Here is a 20,175-nt window from a genome sequence, read left to right as displayed (position 1 = left end):
GATTAAGAAACAAAAGTGCTCCATGGCCGGGCACAGTGCCTCACTCCCAGCACTTTGGGAGGCTGAGGCAGGTGGATTATCTGAGGTCGGGAGTTCGAGACCAGCCTGACCAACATGAAGAAACCCTGTCTCTACTAAAAATACAAAATTAGTCAGGTGTGGTGGCACATGCCTGTAATCCCACTGCTTGGGAGGCTGAGGCGGGAGAATCGCTTGAACCCAGGAGGCGGAGGTTGCGGTGAGCCGAGATCACACCACTGCACTCCACTCTGGGCAACAAAAGTGAAACTCTGTCTCAAAAAAAAAAAAAAGAAAGAAAAAAAAGAAACAAAAGTGCTCCTAAACTGGCAACCCGGCATGGGTGGGGAGGCAGAGGAACACACTATTTTCAGCCTTCTTTTCAAATAGTACTTAGGAAAAAGAAATATTTACTCTCTTACTCCATTACACCTAGATTGGAATTCATAACATCTAAAAGTGATATAGAAATTCCAAATCTGAAAATACTGTTTGAGGTAAAATCTGCTATAATTCCAGACATCTGCTTATTAAGATATACTGAGAATGTTAGCAAAGAGGGTACGAGGTGGAGGTGGTAGATGATACAGGAAGAGTAGTTATGCTCTAGAAACCTTAAATGGAACTGGGAAACATTAGTTTGGGGCCTCCTGCCTGTTGGCAGACATAGGCAACCTCCAAGCACTTCTAACTCCCATCTAACCAACATGACATTGTAGGATGCCTGATAAAGCCAAGCACACAAGAAAACTAACAACAGTGAGCACAAATTGTTAACAGACCTTTAAAAAAAAATCAGAACCCGGAGAAAGAAAGGAAAAGATTCTTCTTAGTCCATTAAAGACAGACCAAATTTCTAAAAGAAAAAATAAGGTACTCGAAGGACAGGAGAAAGCTGGAAAATTACAATGCTAGTACAGACCTAGACAGTACAGACAAGAGTAACTAAAACTTCTGGATACAGGTAAACTAATATTTCTTTCGCAATGGAACGGTACTCCCATGAACCCATTACTCAAGTGGGCTAATAAAACCCTTTGCTTAAAGTGCCTGGAGATTTCAGGAAAAACAAAACATCCATGCATGACTGATTTGTAACCAGAGAAGAAATGAATTAGAAAAATATCAAAAATAACTGAAAACTCTTAAGTACTTTTTCTCCCAATAAAGCGCACACACACACACAAAAGAGAAAAAATTCCTGTTAGCAAAGGGAAAGTAGAAGTGTAAATAAAAGCCTGTAATCCCAGCACTTTAGGAGGCCAAGGAGGGCGGATCACCTGAGGTCAGAGTTCAAGACCAGCCTGACCAATATGGTGAAACCCTGTCTCTACTAAACATACAAAAATTAGTTGGGCATGGCGGCAGACACCTGTAATCCCAGCTACTTGGGAGGCTGAGGCAGAAGAGCTGCCAATAAGGGGGAAAAACTCAAATGTCCACGGATAATCAAATGGATAAAGAAAATATGGGACAGGCACAGTGGCTCACACCTGTAATCCCAGCACTTTGGAAGGCCAAGGTGGGCGGATCACTTGAGGTCAGGAGTTCAAGACCAGCCTGGCCAACATGGCTAAACCCCGTCTCTACTAAAAATACAAAAATTAGCCAGGTGTGGTGGCAGGCGCCTGTAATCCCAGCTACTTGGGAGGCTGAGGCCAGAGAATCACTTGAACGCAGGAAGCGGAGGCAGCAGTGAGCCGAAATTACGCCGCTGCACTCCAGCCTGGGTGACAGAGGTAGACTCTGTCTAAAATAAATAAACCAGAAGTATAAATAAATTTAATAAATAATCCTGAAACTGGTGTTTCTTCTTCCTCCTCTATCCCTAAGCAGGTTCAAATAGCAGTATCTTTCCTTTCTTAAGGAGAATACTACTATTCTGGTTATTTTCAAAACCTATTATTATAATAAATACTATATGCAAGGCCTTGTGCTAAGTGCTGTATATACATTATCTCTTAAAATCCTCACTGTGATGACTAATGTATTATTTTCATTTCCATTTTACAAATGAGGAAAAATCCTATGCTTAGGACACACAATCAACAAATGGTATAAAGCGGAGATAAAAAGCCAGGTCTGTCTCCATAGCCTGTGCTAATAAACTGGAGCAGTATTTTCTTAGCTTTCTCTCCTTAAAAGACTGAAGTTCACATGCTATTTGGAATAAATATGCAGAAAAGGGGCACAGGAAGTGGTGTAGAAAGAAGCACTTTATAACTTATCAAGATAAGAGCACCTGCACTGCTTGTTTAAAACAAGGAAAAACCCTGCAATAACATAAAACCCCCAACTCTTTTCTGGCCCTGTTATTGCTAAAACCGACAAGTTGGTCAGGCACCACCTACGAACCATAGTAAATAAATCACTTTGGTTCAGTAGTGGGGAGGGCATTATGCAACACTTCCCAGCACAGTCCTGGCCAGGATATTTTACGGCCAAGGCACTTGGGCCCCTCCTCCCCAGCTAGACAGCCTGGCTCCTTCACATTCCCCTCAGGAGATAGGGTGGAAGCTCACAGCTCCATTTTGTAAGGCATAGAGGGCAGCTGAAAGTCCTGCTTGGCCTCTCTGGGCAACCACAGGCGCCAATAAATCAGCCACAGGCGATTCTCTCATTCCCTTCCTGGCTGAAGCAGGAGCAAGACATAATGCAAAAGAGCACTGATTGGACTTGAGAGATAAGCAATCTAGGCTTAAATTCTACTGCAAATGACTATATCACCACAGCCCAGGTAATGGCCTGTTTCCTCAGGCTTGTAACATGAAGACAGTACCATCTCCTTTTTGGTAAAGATACAAAGTTCATCTATGAAAGCAGCTAGTATGATACTTCCCCCACTGCAAGTATTCAGTAAACAGCGGCCAACTTGAGCAGAATCCATCTCTAATACATGCAAATAAGACATTCAAGGTAGGACTGGACAAAAAAGGTGTAGCAGGTTATGTGGGTTCCTCTCTGCTTTCTTCCTGACCATACCTTGATACTTCATTGATTGCCAGCTCTCAGAACTAATCTATTCCATGTCCTGTCCCATCAGTGTTCTGTTCCCTGTTAAGGAGCTGATGTCCGATAACGGATTCATGATTTGCCCTTAACTAAAATATATGAAGATTGTTAAAGAAGACTTTGATGCCTTAACATAAGCAACCAACCAATGCTGCAAATAATGGTTATTCTTGAAGAGAACAGCAATGAAATTTTCAAGGGTGGCTGAGGGGTGAAGCCTTTTAGTTCCAAAAATACACCATAGCTGGCCTACCTCACCTAGAAATACTATCAAACCCACACAGTGGCCATGCCTGACTTCTCCATAATCTGAATCAAGCCAAGTATAATGACCTCCGCCGGATACATTCTCTACAGGTGAGTGGGGTAAACTGGCACTGCGGTCCTGGCATAGTGGAGAGTGCAATCACCAAGGTGTCTGGAGCCTTGGAGTCTTAGCTATCAAGAGGTGTAGCTAGCTCCAGTTACATCACGCTCTTTAGGCCTGGTGTCTTCTCTGTGATGATCAACAGATTTTCTGTAAGGCACCGCTCAGCTCTAAAATTTGAGATTCCAAAGTGTACTCTACACACTTGATAGTCTTGTGAGAGGATCAACAGCTGTGCCAGACGAACTTGAGTTTCAAGAGAAAGAATGCCAAATTTAATCCCTTGGGGAGACCCGGGCGCTGACTGTTGAAACATGCTAGGTGCTGTCAGGTTCTAGGTACTACGCTGTGCTATGCGCTGCCTCCGCAACTGATAACACCTGATTACTCCAAATAATGAGTGCCAGAGAAGGCGGTGATGGGTCAAGCTTCAAAAAGAAAAACTGGGCCGGGCGCGGTGGCTCAAGCCTGTAATCCCAGCACTTTGGGAGGCCGAGATGGGCGGATCACGAGGTCAGGAGATCGAGACCATGCTGGCTAACACGGTGAAACCCCGTCTCTACTAAAAAATACAAAAAATTAGCCGGGCGAGGTGGCGGGCGCCTGTGGTCCCAGCTACTCGGGAGGCTGAGGCGGGAGAATGGCGTGAACCCGGGAGGCGGAGCTTGCAGTGAGCTGAGATCCGGCCACTGCACTCCAGCCTGGGCGACAGAGCGAGACTCCGTCTCAAAAAAACAAAACAAAACAAAACAAAACAAAACAAAACAAAAAGAAAAACTGGATTTGCTTAGAACAAGATAAACATTTGAAGATAGAAAATAAATTATGAGGGCGCGGGGGAAGTCTTCTTGCCCTAGAAACTAGGTAATCACAAGCTGGGAGTGGAAACACTAGCCGCAGCGTCCTCGCAGCATCTGGAAAGTCGCCCGCTCCTAAGAGCGGTGGGCGCCAAGCGGGGGAGGCCGCAGGCCTATTGGGGTTTCCTGCTAGGGGTCGCACCCGGACCCGCAGTACGGACGGCTCCGCAACCTCGCGGCACCCCGTGTGCCACCCTGAATCAGGCCCCGGCGGCCGCTCCTAGGAGCAGCAAAGGGTGGTTCTGGGTATTGTTGGCCCAGCGCTCACTTGCGGATGTATTTTCCTCCTGTGCCCTGCCTGACATCTCAATGGGACCAAAAACACCCCTCTCCCCAGCTACTTGCATCTCTCCCGTGACCGGTGCAGCTGCAGGCCGCCGCCCTGGGCGGCTCGCGGCGGGAGGGACTGAGACCGGGGCAGCCCACAAGGGCTGGGCCGCGTCGCTTACCCAGATGCCGCCGCGGCGGCAAGCCGACTCCTCCGTGCAGGAGGGGCGGGCTCCCAAGCCGCGCACAGCAAGCGGTGGAGCCGGCTCACGCACCCCGCGGCTGGCTCTCGCGCGGCTTCCCGCGCCGGCAGCCCGCGATGGCCCCACGTGACCGCGTGTCTGGTAGCAGGGGAACGAGGGGCGCCAAGGCCAGGGTGTGCGTGCGTGCGTGCGTGCGTACGTGCGCGCCCTCCCGCCCGCAGCCGGGCGGGGGTCGGCCCGCGCTCTGAGCGCTGCCGCTACAGTTCGCAGTCGTGACTCTGTAGGCGGAAGCACAGGGACGAGCCTGAGCGTCACAGGCTCCCCACAAAAAACCGCGTGACCCGGGGACTTTCCCCAGGGTGTGCAAAAGCACAGGCACCCCCTCAGTTCTGGGGTGAAGGTGGGGGTGGGGAAGGATGCGCCCGCGTGTTCGCTGGGGAAGGGATGAGGGCGCGGGGCCAGGGAGGCCGAGCCGCGGGAGCCTGGGTGGAGAGGCGGACTGGGCGAGGTGGGGCAAGGCGAGGGAAGTGACTCAGGGCCAGAGGCGGACAGGCCCACGGAAGGTGGGGTGGGGGGAGCGCGGGGACTAGGCGACCCTGACCCGACGGGACAGAGCGAGGTTGCTGAAGCACTCGAGGCGGACCGCGAGGGACGGCCCAGCTGCTGGGCCCAACGGGGCAGGGGTCTGACATCTGGACAGAGTGGGAAAACAGCCGCGCATACTGCCCTGGGGAGTCGGGAGGAGCCCAGTCACATCCAGCTGTGCAAACAGGAGGAGGAGGAGGTCCCAAGCCTACCCTTGAGAGAGGGGCGAGAGGGGTGGTCAAGCCGCCGCTGCCGCGACGGCCCCCGCGGTGCGGGTTGCGCCAGCCTCCTCGGAGCCCGACGCAGAAACTTGTTGCAACAAACAGGCGACCGCGGGTGCCCCTAGCAGCCAGCGGCAGAGTGGGTGGGCGGGCGAGAGGGAGGGGAAGGCTGGCGGACGCCGCAGCGAACTGGTGGGCAGACCCGGAGTCGCCGCGTAAGCGGGGCCGGCTCAGTGCGGTGCGGCAGGCGCGGCTGTGCGGCAGCGGAAGTCCTTTGTTGCAGCACAGTCCCTGGCAGAGCCAGAGCCTCTCCGCGCAGCCCAACCCGAGCGCCGAGCGCCGCGCGCCGCCGCCACTGCAGCTCGCGGCCCCTTCGCCTCCGCCCGCCTTTGCCGTGGCTGATTTGCCTTAAACTCCCTAAAATCTCCGCAGCTCTGGTTCCTGCTGCGGCCGGTAAGTATTTGCCAGTTGTGGGGCTATTTGCGCAACTTTCGCCCGGGCCGGAGGGCGACGGGCCGCGGGCCTGGCGGAGTGCGGGGCCGGAGCGGCGCCGACCCGTGCGGGGAGCCGGAGCGCGGCGGACGCGTTGCAAGGACCCGGTGACGGGCGGCTGCCAGGCCGCCTGCTTGTTGCCGGCGCGTCAGGTCCCGGGCGTGCGGCCTCCCTGAGTCGGAGGCAAAGCCCTTACGGAGACTAGTTCCCAAATTAGTTACCTTCTTTTCTTTCTTTCTCTGCCTTTATTTTTTTCGAGGGGGGAGGGGAGGTGTAGACGGGAGGCGGGAGAACCCGGTTGATTGACGTGCCTGGAGCCCGCTTCTCTCAACTTACAGCTGCGGCTCCGCGGCGGGTGGGAGGGGAAGTGTCCCGGAGCCCGAGGCTGCAGACTTGGGCGCGCTCCGAGGGAGGAGGCGTAAGAGCCGTGCAAATTCTTGCTACGCTGTTTCCCACCCCCTCTCGCCGGCACACACGCTTTTTGTTCAGTAAAAAGTGGAAGGTCTGAGTTTGGGAATTTTAAGTGGAAAAGATCTGTTTCCTGGGAAGGAAGTGCTTTCGCTTGCAGCGGTGGGCGCTTACTTAGAAGTTCGGTAAATATGTTGGATGCAGATCGGGAGTCGTTTACTACTAAAGTATGTAGGCAAGGTCTGAGCTCAGCCACCCCACCCAGTCTCCCTTTCTACCTAAGCAACGCGTGTACATGATCTGAAGGGTTGACATGACATTTTCTAAATTGGGCGCATCAGGAAGAGTTGATGAAAATCCTTGACGTTTTCCGGGGATAGGACATTTGTATGTGTGTGATAATGTTCTTAAATCGAGTTTCAGTGTGGCGGTGCACGCAGATTCTTCATTGGTGTTAGTGTATTTCCATACGGTATGTATCACTACAAGAACAGTGTTCCCTTTGACACTCGAACCCAAGGAATGGTCCGAGGCTTTTTGAGGCAACCTAGGATCAATGTCTTGAGTTGAAGTTGGAGGCACTCTGAAGCAGATTTGGTGAAGGATGCAGTTCTTGTAATTTACAGAGCAATCACAGTCTTCTTTGAAACGGAGAAATTAGATTCCATGAAATTTTATCAGTGCAGATAGATATGATGTGGAGAAACGGGGAAAATTGAGTACAAAAAGATGAGGCTTGAATGATGGCTGGCCATCATTTGCTCAGAACCTCAAAACTTTGCTTTTGAATCACTTGCTGGATATCTAATAAAGTCTCAATAATAACTGGATGACTTTGGGAGCTAGAAAGGGGCTTACTCCTCTTAAAGAAACAGGAAACTGGGCCGGGCGCAGTGGCGCACGCCTGAAATCCCAAATGCCGAGGCGGGTGGATCACCCGAGGTCAGGAGTTCAAGACCAGCCTGGCCAACATGGCGAAACCCCATTTCTTCTAAAAGTACAAAAATTAGCCTGGCGTGGTGGCGGGCACCTGTAATCCCAGCTACTGAGAAGGCGGACGCAGGAGAATCGCTTGAACCCGGGAGGCGGAGGTTGCAGTGAGCCGAGATCGCGCCACTGTACTCCAATCTGGGCAACAAGAGTGACACTCCGTCTCCAAAAAACAAACAACAACAACAAAAACCAGGAAACTGAAGCATAGTGGAGGTGAAATGCTTTTACAAAGGTTAGTAGACACAACGTCTACAGTAGAGCCTTCAGTTAACCTCTTACATTCATTTTATGAGCAGTCTTTCTCCATTAATACCACATTTTCATGGTACTGAATAACTCGGGTAGAGCAGTCTTTCCTGAAGCCTTTCTATTCTTCCCACTCCTAATATGATGGCCTACTTTTTCGAGTTTTTTGTGGGGAAGGGACTGGTGTATCATTGTCAGAGAAAAGAGAAACCATATTTAACCAGGGCCTTAGCAGGGCATGAGCGCAGACACAGCCACTTGCTCTTGACCTTGTGCTTTGATCTCACTTTAACACTTCTAAATTTTTGTACTGCTTCCTCATTCTCCTCTTTTGCCAGGCTCTGGGGAAGATACAGTTCATGGACCTTTTTAAGAGTATCTCGTTTTATTTGTAGCCTCATTTCCCTTTCTAATGTGCAGGAGAAAAGAAGTACCTGCTTTCAGACTTGCCCTCTAGCCAGGAAAAGCACTAAGCCTTTGCTCTTCACCTTCTGGTGCAAAGGAGAGGAAACTGTTGATACAGAAATACAGAAAAATTCCCGTAGATTTTTGTTAATAAGCTGCAATCTGTTGTCTTCCCAAAAAATTGAGATATATTTGAGAAACATCTTCTTGAGAGGTCACTTTGGTCTCTACAGAATGTTTTCTCCTGACATTTTCTTCTGTGCTAGTATCTCATGCTAAAACGGAAATTGTTTTTTCTCATATTCTTATGTGAACCAAATTAAGGGTTATTCATGTCTTTTTCCTCAAAATGTCTAAGTAATTTTTTATTATAAAATCCATGCTCTTTGTAAAAATTCAGCCTGTACTGAAGTATATAAAATACAAAAATGAAAGTCATTTTGACTCCCACTTCCCAGAGATAATCACTGTGTACAGTCAATTCCTTGTTTAAAACCTGGTTACAGCTGTGCTGCTGTGTGTGCCTCACTCTGCCTGGGGATGGCCTGTGGTGATTCATGGACTCATGTTCTCTATTCACGTTACTCAGGTTGGTAAGAATTGCCAAGTAAAGGAAAGGGGAGTGTTTTGCATTGGGCTGATTTAAAATTATTTGATTAAGTAACTGGGCTGCTATTTTAGGTTTGTCCTTATTAAATACTTACCGTATCATGGTGGACTATTTTTCATACTTTGTTTATGTTAATGTTGTTGCCCAGCCTCTGATGGATTGATTTACAGCAGCCAAACACATCAAAACAAAAGCAAACCCTCAGCTTTATAGTTTCATAATTTATAATTAGGAAGGAGTGGGTATACTTGCCATGAAGACCACTGCCAGTATATCCCTATGCTGATATACGATGGGGTTCCTCTTGATCAGCACCAAAGATTGCATGCTGAACATATGGAAAGGAAATTAGGAGAAAGAAGGGTCAATGACTGCTGTTTTCAGATGTGGCATGGAAGAGACTGATATTGGGGAGGAAGCGGCGGGGACTCACTCCTTAGATGTGTATTTAAGAATGAACTGTGAAGAAGTTGATGATGATCTAAAAACAGAGCCCCAAAATAGTACATAGAAAGTTAATTAGAACATTGGTTATTTGAGGCTGTTGGGGACATGGGTGGTTTTTATACTACTCTCTTTGAATTTAAAATTGTTTTCAAAATAAAATTTGAAGATTAAAGAATTATTAACCAGATTTTCTTTTGTCTATATGAGATGCATGCAGTCCTTTTCAGAGATAACTGAAGAGCTCCATCCCCACTTTGAAGTATTAGAAGAGGCATGCTCTGGTGGACAGTGGGGAGTTAGCAGATGGAAGGGGATTTAGGGAAGGGACAGGACCTTCCTGCAAGATGGGGCAGTGAGAGAATGATGAGAGCTTTTAGATTCGTAAAAAAGGTGACTCAGGGAGGCTTAGAATGTTCCAAAGGGGCACTTCAGCTAATAGTCATATTTAGAAGAGTGTTGTCTGGTTTACACAAACTGAAACTTAGGGCTTTGAATCAAGAGTCTCAGCTTCTACTTAGAAGATAAGCAGTTTCAGGGAAGTCAACCACTGAACCTGTTTCATTTACAAAATGAGGATAATAAAAATACCTATCTCAGGATGGTTATGAGATCAGTTGTATTAATATACGGGAAATGCTTTGTAAATTTTCAACTACTATGTAAAAGTTGCCGTGATTGAAATAAACAAAAAATTGATAAGCAAAATAAAACTTCCGTGTTTAAACATGTATTCATTCAAAAACTCATCAAATATCAACTAAATGTCAGACATTTAGTAATGAATGAGATACTGCCCTGGTGTCAAGGAGCTTACAGTAAAGCAGGGGAGCCAAATAATTGCAATACCTGCCTTAAGTGTGTAATAGAGCATCATAGTTTGGATGATGCATTATTGGTACCATATAGTTGTATGTATAGGCTGTTTTGGCAGCACGGAAGAGAGGCATCTGCCTCACCCTAAGATCAGAAAAAACTTCCCAAAGAGGCCAGGCACAATGACTCTCCCCTGTAATCCCAGCACCTTGGGAAGCCTAGGCAGGCGGATTGTTTGATCTCAGGAGTTTGAGACCAGCGTGGCCAACATGGCGAAACACTGTCTCTACAAACAATACAAAAGTTAGCTGGGCGTGGTGCCGCATGCCTGTAGTCCCAGCTATTCGAGAGACTGAGGTGGGAGGAACGCTTGAGCCTGGGAGGCGGAAGTTGCAGTGAGCCGAAATTGCCCCATTGCACTCCAGCCTGGATGACAGAGCCAGACCCTGTCTCAAAAAAAAAAAGAAAAGAAAAAATACTTCCCAAACAGGGTGAGCTAGACATTGAAAAGGTTTGAAGCAAAGGAACAGCATGTGTGAAATGGCAAGACTTTTGGGGTGTTAGGTTATTTGGGATGAGGGGGAATCTTAAGGCTTAAAAATGGAGTTAAGTTTCTTAGAATGAACATACATTTTATGATACTTTTTATTGGTTTCATTTTGTTGAAGTTTAATTATATGATTGTGATGTTTTCAGGATTTTGGTTTGAATTAAAACTGGTGCCACAAAATTGGAAACAATACAATTTTTTAAAAAATGTGTAGGATCTGGCTGGGTGTGGTGGCTCACGCCTGTAATCCCAGCACTTTGGGAGGCTGAGACAGGCGGATCACAAGGTCAGGAGATGGAGACCAACCTGGCCAGCATGGTGAAACCCCCGTCTCTACTAAAAATACAGAAAAAAATTAGCCAGGTGTGGTCATAGTGGTGGGTGCCTGTAGTCCCAGCTGCTCGGGAGGCTGAGGCAAGAGAATGGTGTGAACCCGGGAGGCGGAGCTTGCAGTGAACTGAGATTGCACCACTGCACTCCAGCCTAGGTGACAGAGCGAGACTTTGTCTCAAGAAAAAAAAATGTATAGAATCTGCTCAAAGAAGGAAACTGGGTAATCCCTCCCATCATCATAGAGCTGCCTCACCAGTTATTCGTTTAGTAACATTTACTGAATACTTAATATTCCAGAGAAATGAAAAAGCCAAAGTCCTTGTCTCAGAGTTGTTCACAATCTCATGGGGGAGACCAACACATAATTATAACCAATTCTTATTTAGCATTTACTCCCTGAGAGATACTACTTAACAATAACTCCTAAGAGGTAGAAAGGATTACCATCCCTTCTTAGATGACAGAAGTGAAGCACAAATTGACTAAGCAGCCTACTCAAGGTCACACAATAAGTGGCAGAGCCAGAATTTGAACCCAGGCAGTCTGGTTAGTTTGTGCTTTAATGCTTACTTTATGTAGCTGTTCTGATTATTAAAATACAGTGTAAAAAGTGCAAAATAGAGAAATAATACACAATGAGATCAAAACCTAAAATAGTGGGAGAGGAAGGTGTTACAAAGGCTTTCTGCAGGAGGTGATAAACTGATTTTTAAATGATACGTGGGAGGTTCAGACCTAAAGAACCTATTGGTATGAGTAAAACGGGAGGGGAGGTAAGAAATTCATGAAGCATGCTGGGTGTGTGTGGAGGAGGGTGAAGGTGGTGACGAGCAGTTTTATGTTGCTTGAACATGAAGTTTGGAAGCAGGCACTAGCTAAACATGTAAGACTAGATGAGTGGGCATGGGGGGCTTTGTATGCCTCAATAATGATTTTATACTTTAGCCTGAGGATATGTGAGGGGAACCATGGTAGAATAGTGTGATATGATTTTTCTTCTTCATGAATCATCTTCAAAACGGCATTGCTCTTGGAAGGAAAAAAATTACCTGAGAGTGAAGGATTTGAGGGACTGGTTGAGAAGCCTATTTTAATAACTCAGGAGTGGTAATAGAGGCCTTATGAGAACAGGAAAGGTAGGGATGGAGTAGATGGGCAGATTTGTGAAATATTTAATGGGAAAATTGGCAACACTTAATGGTTGATTATGAGGGAGAGGTTCTAGGCAGCTCCCAGGGAGTCTAGGTGATTGGTACATAGTGGTGGCAGCTGAGACAGAATATGGGGGAGGGGCATTTTTAAGTGGGTTCCAGACAAAATCAGATTCCACAGAATTAGTACTTTCAAATAGAAGTCCTACAAAACGGACCCTAAGAATACTAATGCTATGGGCAATAAGAGATTTCCTGGTGAAGCACATTTGGCTGAAAGAGCCTACTGTTTACACAGTGCCCTCTGGTGGTCAGAAGATGCTGTGCTGCCTCTTTAGCATGAATGGATTAAAATGTACTTTTCCTCCTCTACTTCTGGAGGGAGAGGGGAATATTCCAGAAGCCACTGTGTTCCTTCTGCTTTCTGTGTGGATAAGTTCATTTCTTAGAACTATAATGCAACTGAACTACAGGAACATCTCAGTTATTTGTAAGTTATATGGTTGGCAACCTCAGCTATCCAGTGCTTTGGCCTGATGCAAAAGAGGAAGGAAATTTGATCGCCTGTCAACAAAATTCAGGAATTAAAACTTTACATCTTATGAGCATTTCCCTAGGTCTTCAGAAGATGCTGTGCTCCCTCTTGAGGATGAATGGATATGTAGATTCAATTTTCAATGAGTTTTTGTCTAATTTCACAGCCAAGAAGAGATTGAAATGGTGGGCCACAGAAGATCAGCACACCTTTAGGAAGTGACAGTTGTTGGCTTGCAAGTAAAGAGACAGAAAAATACTAACCAGCCAACAAAGCACAATCTCCAAAAGCATAACAGTCTGATCTGAGGCCATTTTGTGTAGATGCAAACAACCCTTGCAAATTTGAACAACTACTGTATTTCAGCAAAACATAATTGTTTCAAAGGAGAAAACAGCCAGCCAGGTGATGCTATATGTGTAGGCTGCAGTTAGAGTAGTATGAAGAGCCCTAGACCAGGATTGAGGAGACCAAGGTCTTATCCTGACAGCCACTAAAACTAAATGTGACTTTGAACATACCACTTAATCTCTTAGGGCCTCAGTTTGCTTTTTGATCTGTAAAGCAGTGGGTTGAACTTGATCATTTCATAAAATTCTATAAACTATAATTATGACATTAATTTTTTAAAAATTGTACTGTGCTTGGATTGAAAAGGCAAAGGAACATTTGTCATCTCTAATTTATGTAAGAGTCCTGTGAGAAGTATGATTATCCCAATTTTATAGATGAGAAAATGGGCTTAAAGAAGTAAAGAAGTTCCCGCATAGCTAAACCTAGTGGTAGAGTTTGTATTCAAACAAACAGTATATGCTCTCTGGGTTCTTTTTTATTTCCTTCACTTGACAAGCACGTATTAAGTGTCAACTATGTGGGAAGAGTGTGCTAGGCACAAGGAACACAAAGGCCATTAAGCCTTGTCCCTGTCTTTGAGGCTTCAGTACAGTAGGCATTGCTATGTCACACTGCTCCTTGGATCTCTTGTCAGTGCTAATGATACAAGTAATACTACTGCACTGTTAGGCTTAATATACAGCTCCATTATGTCTTTAAGATGTGGGTATAAAACTAAGCCACCATTTATATTATTGTTTCTATGGGAATATGTGTTTCAAGTTCCAAATAAATTAAAAATAAAGTTTTAGGATATAACCCAGTTATAATTGCAGAACTTCCCGTACTAAGTACTGAATTTGGAGTCTAATGCACAGCCACTAGTGCAGATAGTGAATAAAATTTTCTAAACTTGATCATATTTGTCACTTAAGTGCATTGAAATAAAATCTCTTATCTTTGGGAGCCTCTACAACTGGTTATTCTTGGAAGTTTCAAGGAGAAACCAAGAGAATGTAATAGAGATTGGACCCTATACCCTGCAAGATGGTATTCTAGGAAAGAATTTTACCAATGTGACGTTATTTTTATAGATGGCAAAATCTTTAAGGTCATGATCTTGGGCTCTAGAGTCATTGCCTGTGTTCTAATCCCACGAAGTCCTCTCTTTGTGATATTACAAAGGTTATATAACACTGTATGCCTCTGTTGTTTAATCTTGAAAATGTGTCTTATAGCAGCATCTACTTTGTGGGGTTTGTTATGAAGATTAAATGCTAAAATGATTCTTACATATGCATACATATACAAAATGATACCTATATATGCATATATACACATATATGCACATATACACACATACATGTATATATATCCATACGTGTGTATATGCAATATATGTGTGTGAGATATGCACACATATATATTGCATATATCCATATGTATATATGTAATATATGTGTGAGAGATATATACATCTCCCTATACATCTGCCTGGAATAGAGCCTGGCATATAGTAAGAAATAACAAATGTTAGCTATTCACATTATTATTGTATTACAGTTGTCATTTACTCTACTTTGATAACCTTCATCTACCAGTCCAGTAAAGCAAATATACCTTCCCTCCCATTACATTTCCAGCCAAGCTGCTGTGTACCCTTGTCAACTATTTACATACACATCTATATAAATACTTGAAATGCCTCACCCTTGCTTTCTGTTTATCCTACTCATTCATCAAGGCTTTACTCAAATCCTGCATCCTTCCTAAAGCCTACTATTTTGGTATAATTAATGCTTTTCTTCTAAACCTTTGCTGAACTTTATTCAGTATAGTTATTTTTATTTTTATTTTTGAGATGGAGTCTTGCTCTGTTGCCCAGGCTGGAGTGCAGTGGCTCAATCTCAGCTCACTGCAACCTCTGCCTCCCAGGTTCAAGTGATTCTCCTGCCTCGCACCCCCCGAGTAGCTGAGATTCCAGGCATCCGCTATCATGCCCAGCTGATTTTTGTATTTTTGTAAAGACGGGGTTTCACCATGTTGGCCAGGCTGGTCTTGAACTCCTGACCTCAGGTGGTCCACCCACCTCAGCCTCCTGAAGTGCTGGGATTACAGGTACGAGCCACTGCACCCGGCCTCAATATAGTTTATTAAACTCCTCAAATTGTTTCTTGGTTTCAAATTTAATTCCTCATATACAGTTATCTCTATTGTACACCATCCTTCTCCACCCTCCATTTCAATGCTTTATCCAGTGTTAGGAACATTATGAGTATTCAATACATTCTGATATTCTGATGTTAAAATGTAAGAATCCTTTCATTACATTTTAGACTTTTAAAATACTCTGTAATCCTCAAATCCATATGCGTACATACGTTCGACCTATAAGACATAGAAATAGGTAAAAGGAAACATACATAAATCTTCCTTGAGATCCAGAGGTAATTGTAAGTCAGTCAGAGATTGGGGTGCTGAATTGGGACTGTGATGCTAGGCTCTCTAGACTTTCACTGAGACTAAGCAAATCTTCTTCAAATGCCTCATTGGTGCTGCAAGTCTATGACACAATTTAAAGGGTGATTATTTGCCTCACAGAAACACTTTAAAATTCCTTTAAGTTACTTCTTTATTCATCGAATATGCTTGTTTATAGACCCTCAAATTATCATTTACCAAGGCTGGAGCAAGAGAAACTTCCAGCAAAACTGTTATTTCCAATTTAACAGATCTAGCAATGAGGAAACATATTTCTGAAATCTTACTATGTCAGTGAGAAATTTACTGAAATAGCTTACACAGTGTAACTTAGGGAACACATTTATCAAATAAGACTAGATTGACAAGCTCCGCCTCCTGGGTTCCTGCCATTCTCCTGCCTCAGCCTCCTGAGTAGCTGGGACTACAGGCACCCGCCACCACGCCTGACTAATTTTTTGTGCCTTTAGTAGAGATGAGGTTTCACTGTGTTAGCCAGGATGGTCTCGATTTCCTGACCTCGTGATCCACCCGCCTTGACCTCCCAAAGGGATTACAGGTGTGAGCCACTGTGCCTGGCCTCAAAAAATTTTAATGAAAAAATTATCTTCAAGAGATAAGCTAAAAGTCTCACAGGAATTTAGATCCCTCCTCCCCTGCCCCATACGCCTCTACCTCTTTTTGGTGTATTAATCCTTCTTAAAGCCTTTCTGGGCTGGGCACAGTGGCTTATACCTGTAATCCCAGCACTTTGGGAGACTGAGGTGGGAGGATTGCTTGAGCCCAGGAATTCGAGACCAGCCTGGGCAACATAGCAAGACCTCATCTCTACAAAAAATATACAAAAATTAGCCAGTCATGGTGGCGTATGCCTGTAGTGCTAGCTATTCAGAAGGTGCGAGGTGGGAGGATTGCTTGAGCCCAGTGAGCTGTGATGGCATGCCAACCTGGGTAACAGAGTGAGACCCTGTCTCAAAAAAATAATAATAATAATTAAAATTTAAGAAAAAAGAAAAAAGCCTTTCTGAATGAGGTGTAACAAGGACAAAGTTGCTGGTGCTAATGTGTGAATGATTGCTATCATAAGTTACTCTGCCTAAAATCAGTTTTACTCAGAACTTGGACATTTGCATAATAATGTTACTTAAACTACAATTCTAGGTCAGCCTAAAAACTGTTGTGTTAGAATTAAAAATTAGACACAGCATTTGTTCAGCTTTCATTTGTTCAGCTTCCAGCTCTATAGGGGGAACATAGGAGTATAAACATGGAGGCAATGGGATTCACACTGTGATGCCTCTGACCCAGAGCACTTGTTCTTTCTACTACAGCATGATGCCTTCTTCTGTAGAGTGGGCACTTTACAGAATACATGTTGAATGGAATCACTGATTTAGGAAAAGTAAAACTTCCTCAAATGATGTTTCCTTGATATTACAGAAAATTTGTGCTACTGCTGATGATCAATACTTTATACAGTTCCTGGTATGCCAAAGGTACTCAATAAATGTTTGTTGAATGAATAAATGTGCATTAAAATGCTATAAGTGCTCTTATTTGTTTTAGTGCTTTATGTTAATAAAAGAATATGTATTTTTACTCAATTGAATTGTGACTATAGCTATAGATGTGCCTATCATATTGATCTTCTATGTAGTTGTATTAATTTTGGTTGCTGATAATAAAACTGCTGTTCATCTAGATAAGAAAGGGTCCTTGGAACTTCTACGCTCTTTATATCATTATTTCAAGCCTGGACTATTTAATACTTGAAAGTTTTTATAGATTAACTACTGGCTTTCTAATGGACTCTTATTTGGAAGGAAATTTTAAGGTTATCAAGTCAAACTTACCCTGATGCTTAAATAAGCATCGCCACCATTACAACATCCACTGTTACTTTCATTATTACATGCCAAGCACCATACATTTTACACATTGCCTCTGTGAATCCTCATATATGATATTGTATTTGAGGTATTGTTATTCCTATCTTCACAGTTCAGGAAACTTAGGGTCAATGAGGATAAGCAAGTTCCCAAAAGTGGGAAAGCTAGATAAGAAGCCAGGTCTGTCTGATCCCAGGCCCATGCTCTTTTCACTACTCTACTGTCCTCAGTAGCATCCTGTTCCTGCTTTAATATGGGTACTCATTCTCCAAACAAGTTTGTTTCATTCTTGAACTACTCTTATTAATAGAAAGTTTTGGTTTTTTGGAAATAATACCTATCCCTCTGGCTCTTACTCTATGGTTGATTATTAAATGTCTCTCTGAATCCTACAAAAATGACTATAGACATAGAAATTTCATCCTACTTAAAACGGGCTTGGGTCAACATTTTTGTGTATTTTTTTCATCTTTTTCCCCCCACCTTTTGAATAAGGTTGTGGCGTGGATTTGTTTTATATAATTCTAACATAATTTTGTATCTTGTGTTTATTTATTTGGCTCTCCATCTTGAACATTTTCCCACTTTGGTAGTTTCCATTCAGAAATATAATTTTTAATTCACTGCCATGTGACAGTGAATTCTGGGGCATAGATTTACCTTAACAACTCCTTTTTTTACTAGGCATTCAAATTAGAAGTAACGCATTAATGAGTATATTTGTGCATACATTGCTTTTTGTATCTAGATACATGCTGAACATGATTCCTCACAGCTTTTTACAGATACCTGAGTTACAGAGGTTTGAAATATTGTACCTACTTGAAACTTGATCTGGCTTCCAGAAAAGGTGCAGTGGTTGCAATTTTAAGAAGGTAGCAGGTCTCATCATAAGCCATCTTCATTTCACCAGTCCCATATCTCTGGCTATGGAACTTTATGTCTTAGAGGTGGCAGGATGGGCATATAGGTAGTAAAAGGGGTGTGTGACCTATATATGATCTGTGAGGAATGGATAAAAAGCAAGTAGAAGTACGTAAACTTAGATACCCTTAAATTACTACTACAGAGCTTGAAGAGTGAACATTTCTCTGAACAGCTTGTTACGTGTTCTTTTTAAGTTCAGTCAAATTGCATAGGAACTTATTTTTAAGTAGAAGATAGATTCTGAAGCTTTATGTATATGGATTAAAAATTGAGGCTAAAATTTGATCTTATTTTAACTTTATAGTTTGATAGGATTTTGAGTGCTTTTAATATTTCCTCTCCTTTCTTCCTTATCCAAAGCTCCCTACACTAAAAATACTTAAATGCCCACTCATATTAAGTCTAATGTTAAGTGAAGAAAAATAGTTGCAGAGAGGTATATATAGTATGATACCATTTAGGTTAAAAAACACAACAAAAGCAAAACTATTTGCCTGGCATCTCATAGGTACTGTATATGCTAACTATGTACATGTGCATCTCAACAGATCTGAAGGTATATAATCCAGAGTGTTTGAAAGGGTTACCTCTGAAAAGAGGTATGTGACCTGAGGTATGTTTTTAGTCTATATGCTTCTATGTTTGAATTTTTTGCTACTTTTTTTTTTTTTTTTTTTTGAGATGGAGTCTGGTTCTTGTCGCCCAGGCTGGAGTGCAGTGGCATAATCTCTGCTCCCTGCAACCTCCACCTCCTGGGTTCAAGCGATTCTCCCACCTCATTCTCTCAAGTAGCTGAGATTACAGGCACCCACTATCATGCCTGGCTAACTTTTTTTATTTTTAGTAGAGACAGATTTTCACCATGTTGACCTGGCTGGTCTCGAACTCCTGACCTCAGGTGATCTGCCCACCTCAGCCTCCCAAAGTGCTGGGATTACAGGCATGAGCCACCGCACCCAGCCTTACTTTTTTCTTTTAACAATTAAAATATATATATATATATAGAAGAGGTCAGGTGCAGTGGCTTACACCCACAATCCCAGCACTTTGGAAGCCCGAGGCAGGAGGATCGCTTGAACTCAGGAGTTCAAGACCAGCCTGGACAACATAGCAAGACCTTGTCTTTACTAAAAAAATTAAAAAAAAAAAACAAAAACCTGGATGTGGCGGCATGCGCCTATAGTCCCAGCTACTCTGGATGCGGGAGGATTGCTTGAGCATGGGAGATTGAGGCTGCAGTTAGCTATGATCATGCCACTGCACTCCAGCCTAGGTAACAGGGTGAGACCCTGCTTAAAAAAAAAAAGGAAGAAAACTTTACACTCTCAGGATAAATAAAATACCTTCTCAAATAAACCCACGCTTCCTTATACCATGAAAAGCATGTTGAGCAACACGAGACACATTCTAACTCTATAGACCTATTGCTTCTCCGATAATTCAAGAAAAGACAAAGGCACTAATCCAACTTATTTGTTTGGTGCCATTTCTGTATAATCTAATAAGGTTTTTCTGTTTTGTTTTGTTTTTGAGATGGAGTCTCGCTCTGTCTCCCAGGATGGAATGCAGTGGCATGATCTTGGCTCACTGCAAGCTCCACCTCCTGGGTTTACACCATTCTCCCACCTCAGCCTTCTAAGTAGCTGGGAATACAGGTGCCCGCCACCACGCCTGGCTAATTTTTTTTGTATTTTTAGTAGAGACGGGGTTTCACTGTGTTAGCCAGGATGGTCTTGATCTCCTGACCTCGTGATCCACCTGCCTCGGCCTCCCAAAGTGCTGGGATTACAGGTGTGAGCCACCGTGCCTGGCCCTAATAAGGTTTTTTGAATTTTTATTTTTGGGACAGAGTCCTGCTCTGTCACCCAAGCTGGAGTACAGTGGCGTGCAATCATGGCTCACGGCAACCTCAAAATCCTGGGCTCAAGACATCCTCCTGCATCAGTCTCCCCAGTAGTTGGGACTACAGGCGCATCATCAGGCCGGGCAATTTTTTTTTTTTTTTAAGGCGAGGTCTTGCTATGTTGCCCAG

The 20,175-nt window shown here is 43.9% G+C and overlaps 2 protein-coding genes and 1 long non-coding RNA gene across 10 annotated transcripts in view; 1 reads left to right on the top strand and 2 right to left on the bottom strand.

Moving 5' to 3' along the window:
* Positions 1–5,621, bottom strand: part of LOC116268561 (zinc finger and BTB domain-containing protein 25) — a 22,656-nt gene extending 17,035 nt beyond the window's left edge. Inside the window, exon 1 of one of the 6 annotated variants that reach the window (XM_031661383.1) lies at positions 5,522–5,621. Coding sequence is in view for 1 of the 6 variants with exons in the window: in XM_031661378.1 (XP_031517238.1) it covers positions 3,364–3,422 (59 nt within the window). In the remaining 5 variants the exon portion in view is untranslated. The other 5 variants (XM_031661379.1, XM_031661381.1, XM_031661382.1 and 2 more) reach the window with 5 other exon arrangements.
* LOC116272626 (zinc finger and BTB domain-containing protein 1) overlaps positions 5,621–20,175 on the top strand; it is a 26,586-nt gene continuing 12,031 nt past the window's right edge. For 2 of the 3 annotated variants that reach the window (XM_031661377.1, XM_031661375.1), the window contains exon 1: positions 5,621–5,983. The gene's annotated coding sequence lies outside the window, so the exon portion shown is untranslated. Of the gene's footprint in view, positions 5,984–16,767; positions 16,824–20,175 lie in introns of all 3 variants that reach the window. The other variant, XM_031661376.1, reaches the window with a different exon arrangement.
* LOC110743793 lies at positions 15,014–18,300 on the bottom strand. Its single transcript, XR_004181262.1, has 2 exons — positions 18,039–18,300; positions 15,014–15,409 (listed from the first exon to the last, which is right to left on the bottom strand). It is a non-coding gene; the product is annotated as an uncharacterized LOC110743793 (long non-coding RNA).

The sequence above is a fragment of the Papio anubis genome, unplaced genomic scaffold (genome assembly GCF_008728515.1).
Source record: "Papio anubis isolate 15944 unplaced genomic scaffold, Panubis1.0 scaffold142, whole genome shotgun sequence".
Classification (NCBI taxonomy): Eukaryota; Metazoa; Chordata; class Mammalia; order Primates; family Cercopithecidae; genus Papio; species Papio anubis.
Note: the sequence above shows the minus strand (reverse complement) of the source record. Positions and strands in the feature narration are given on the sequence as shown.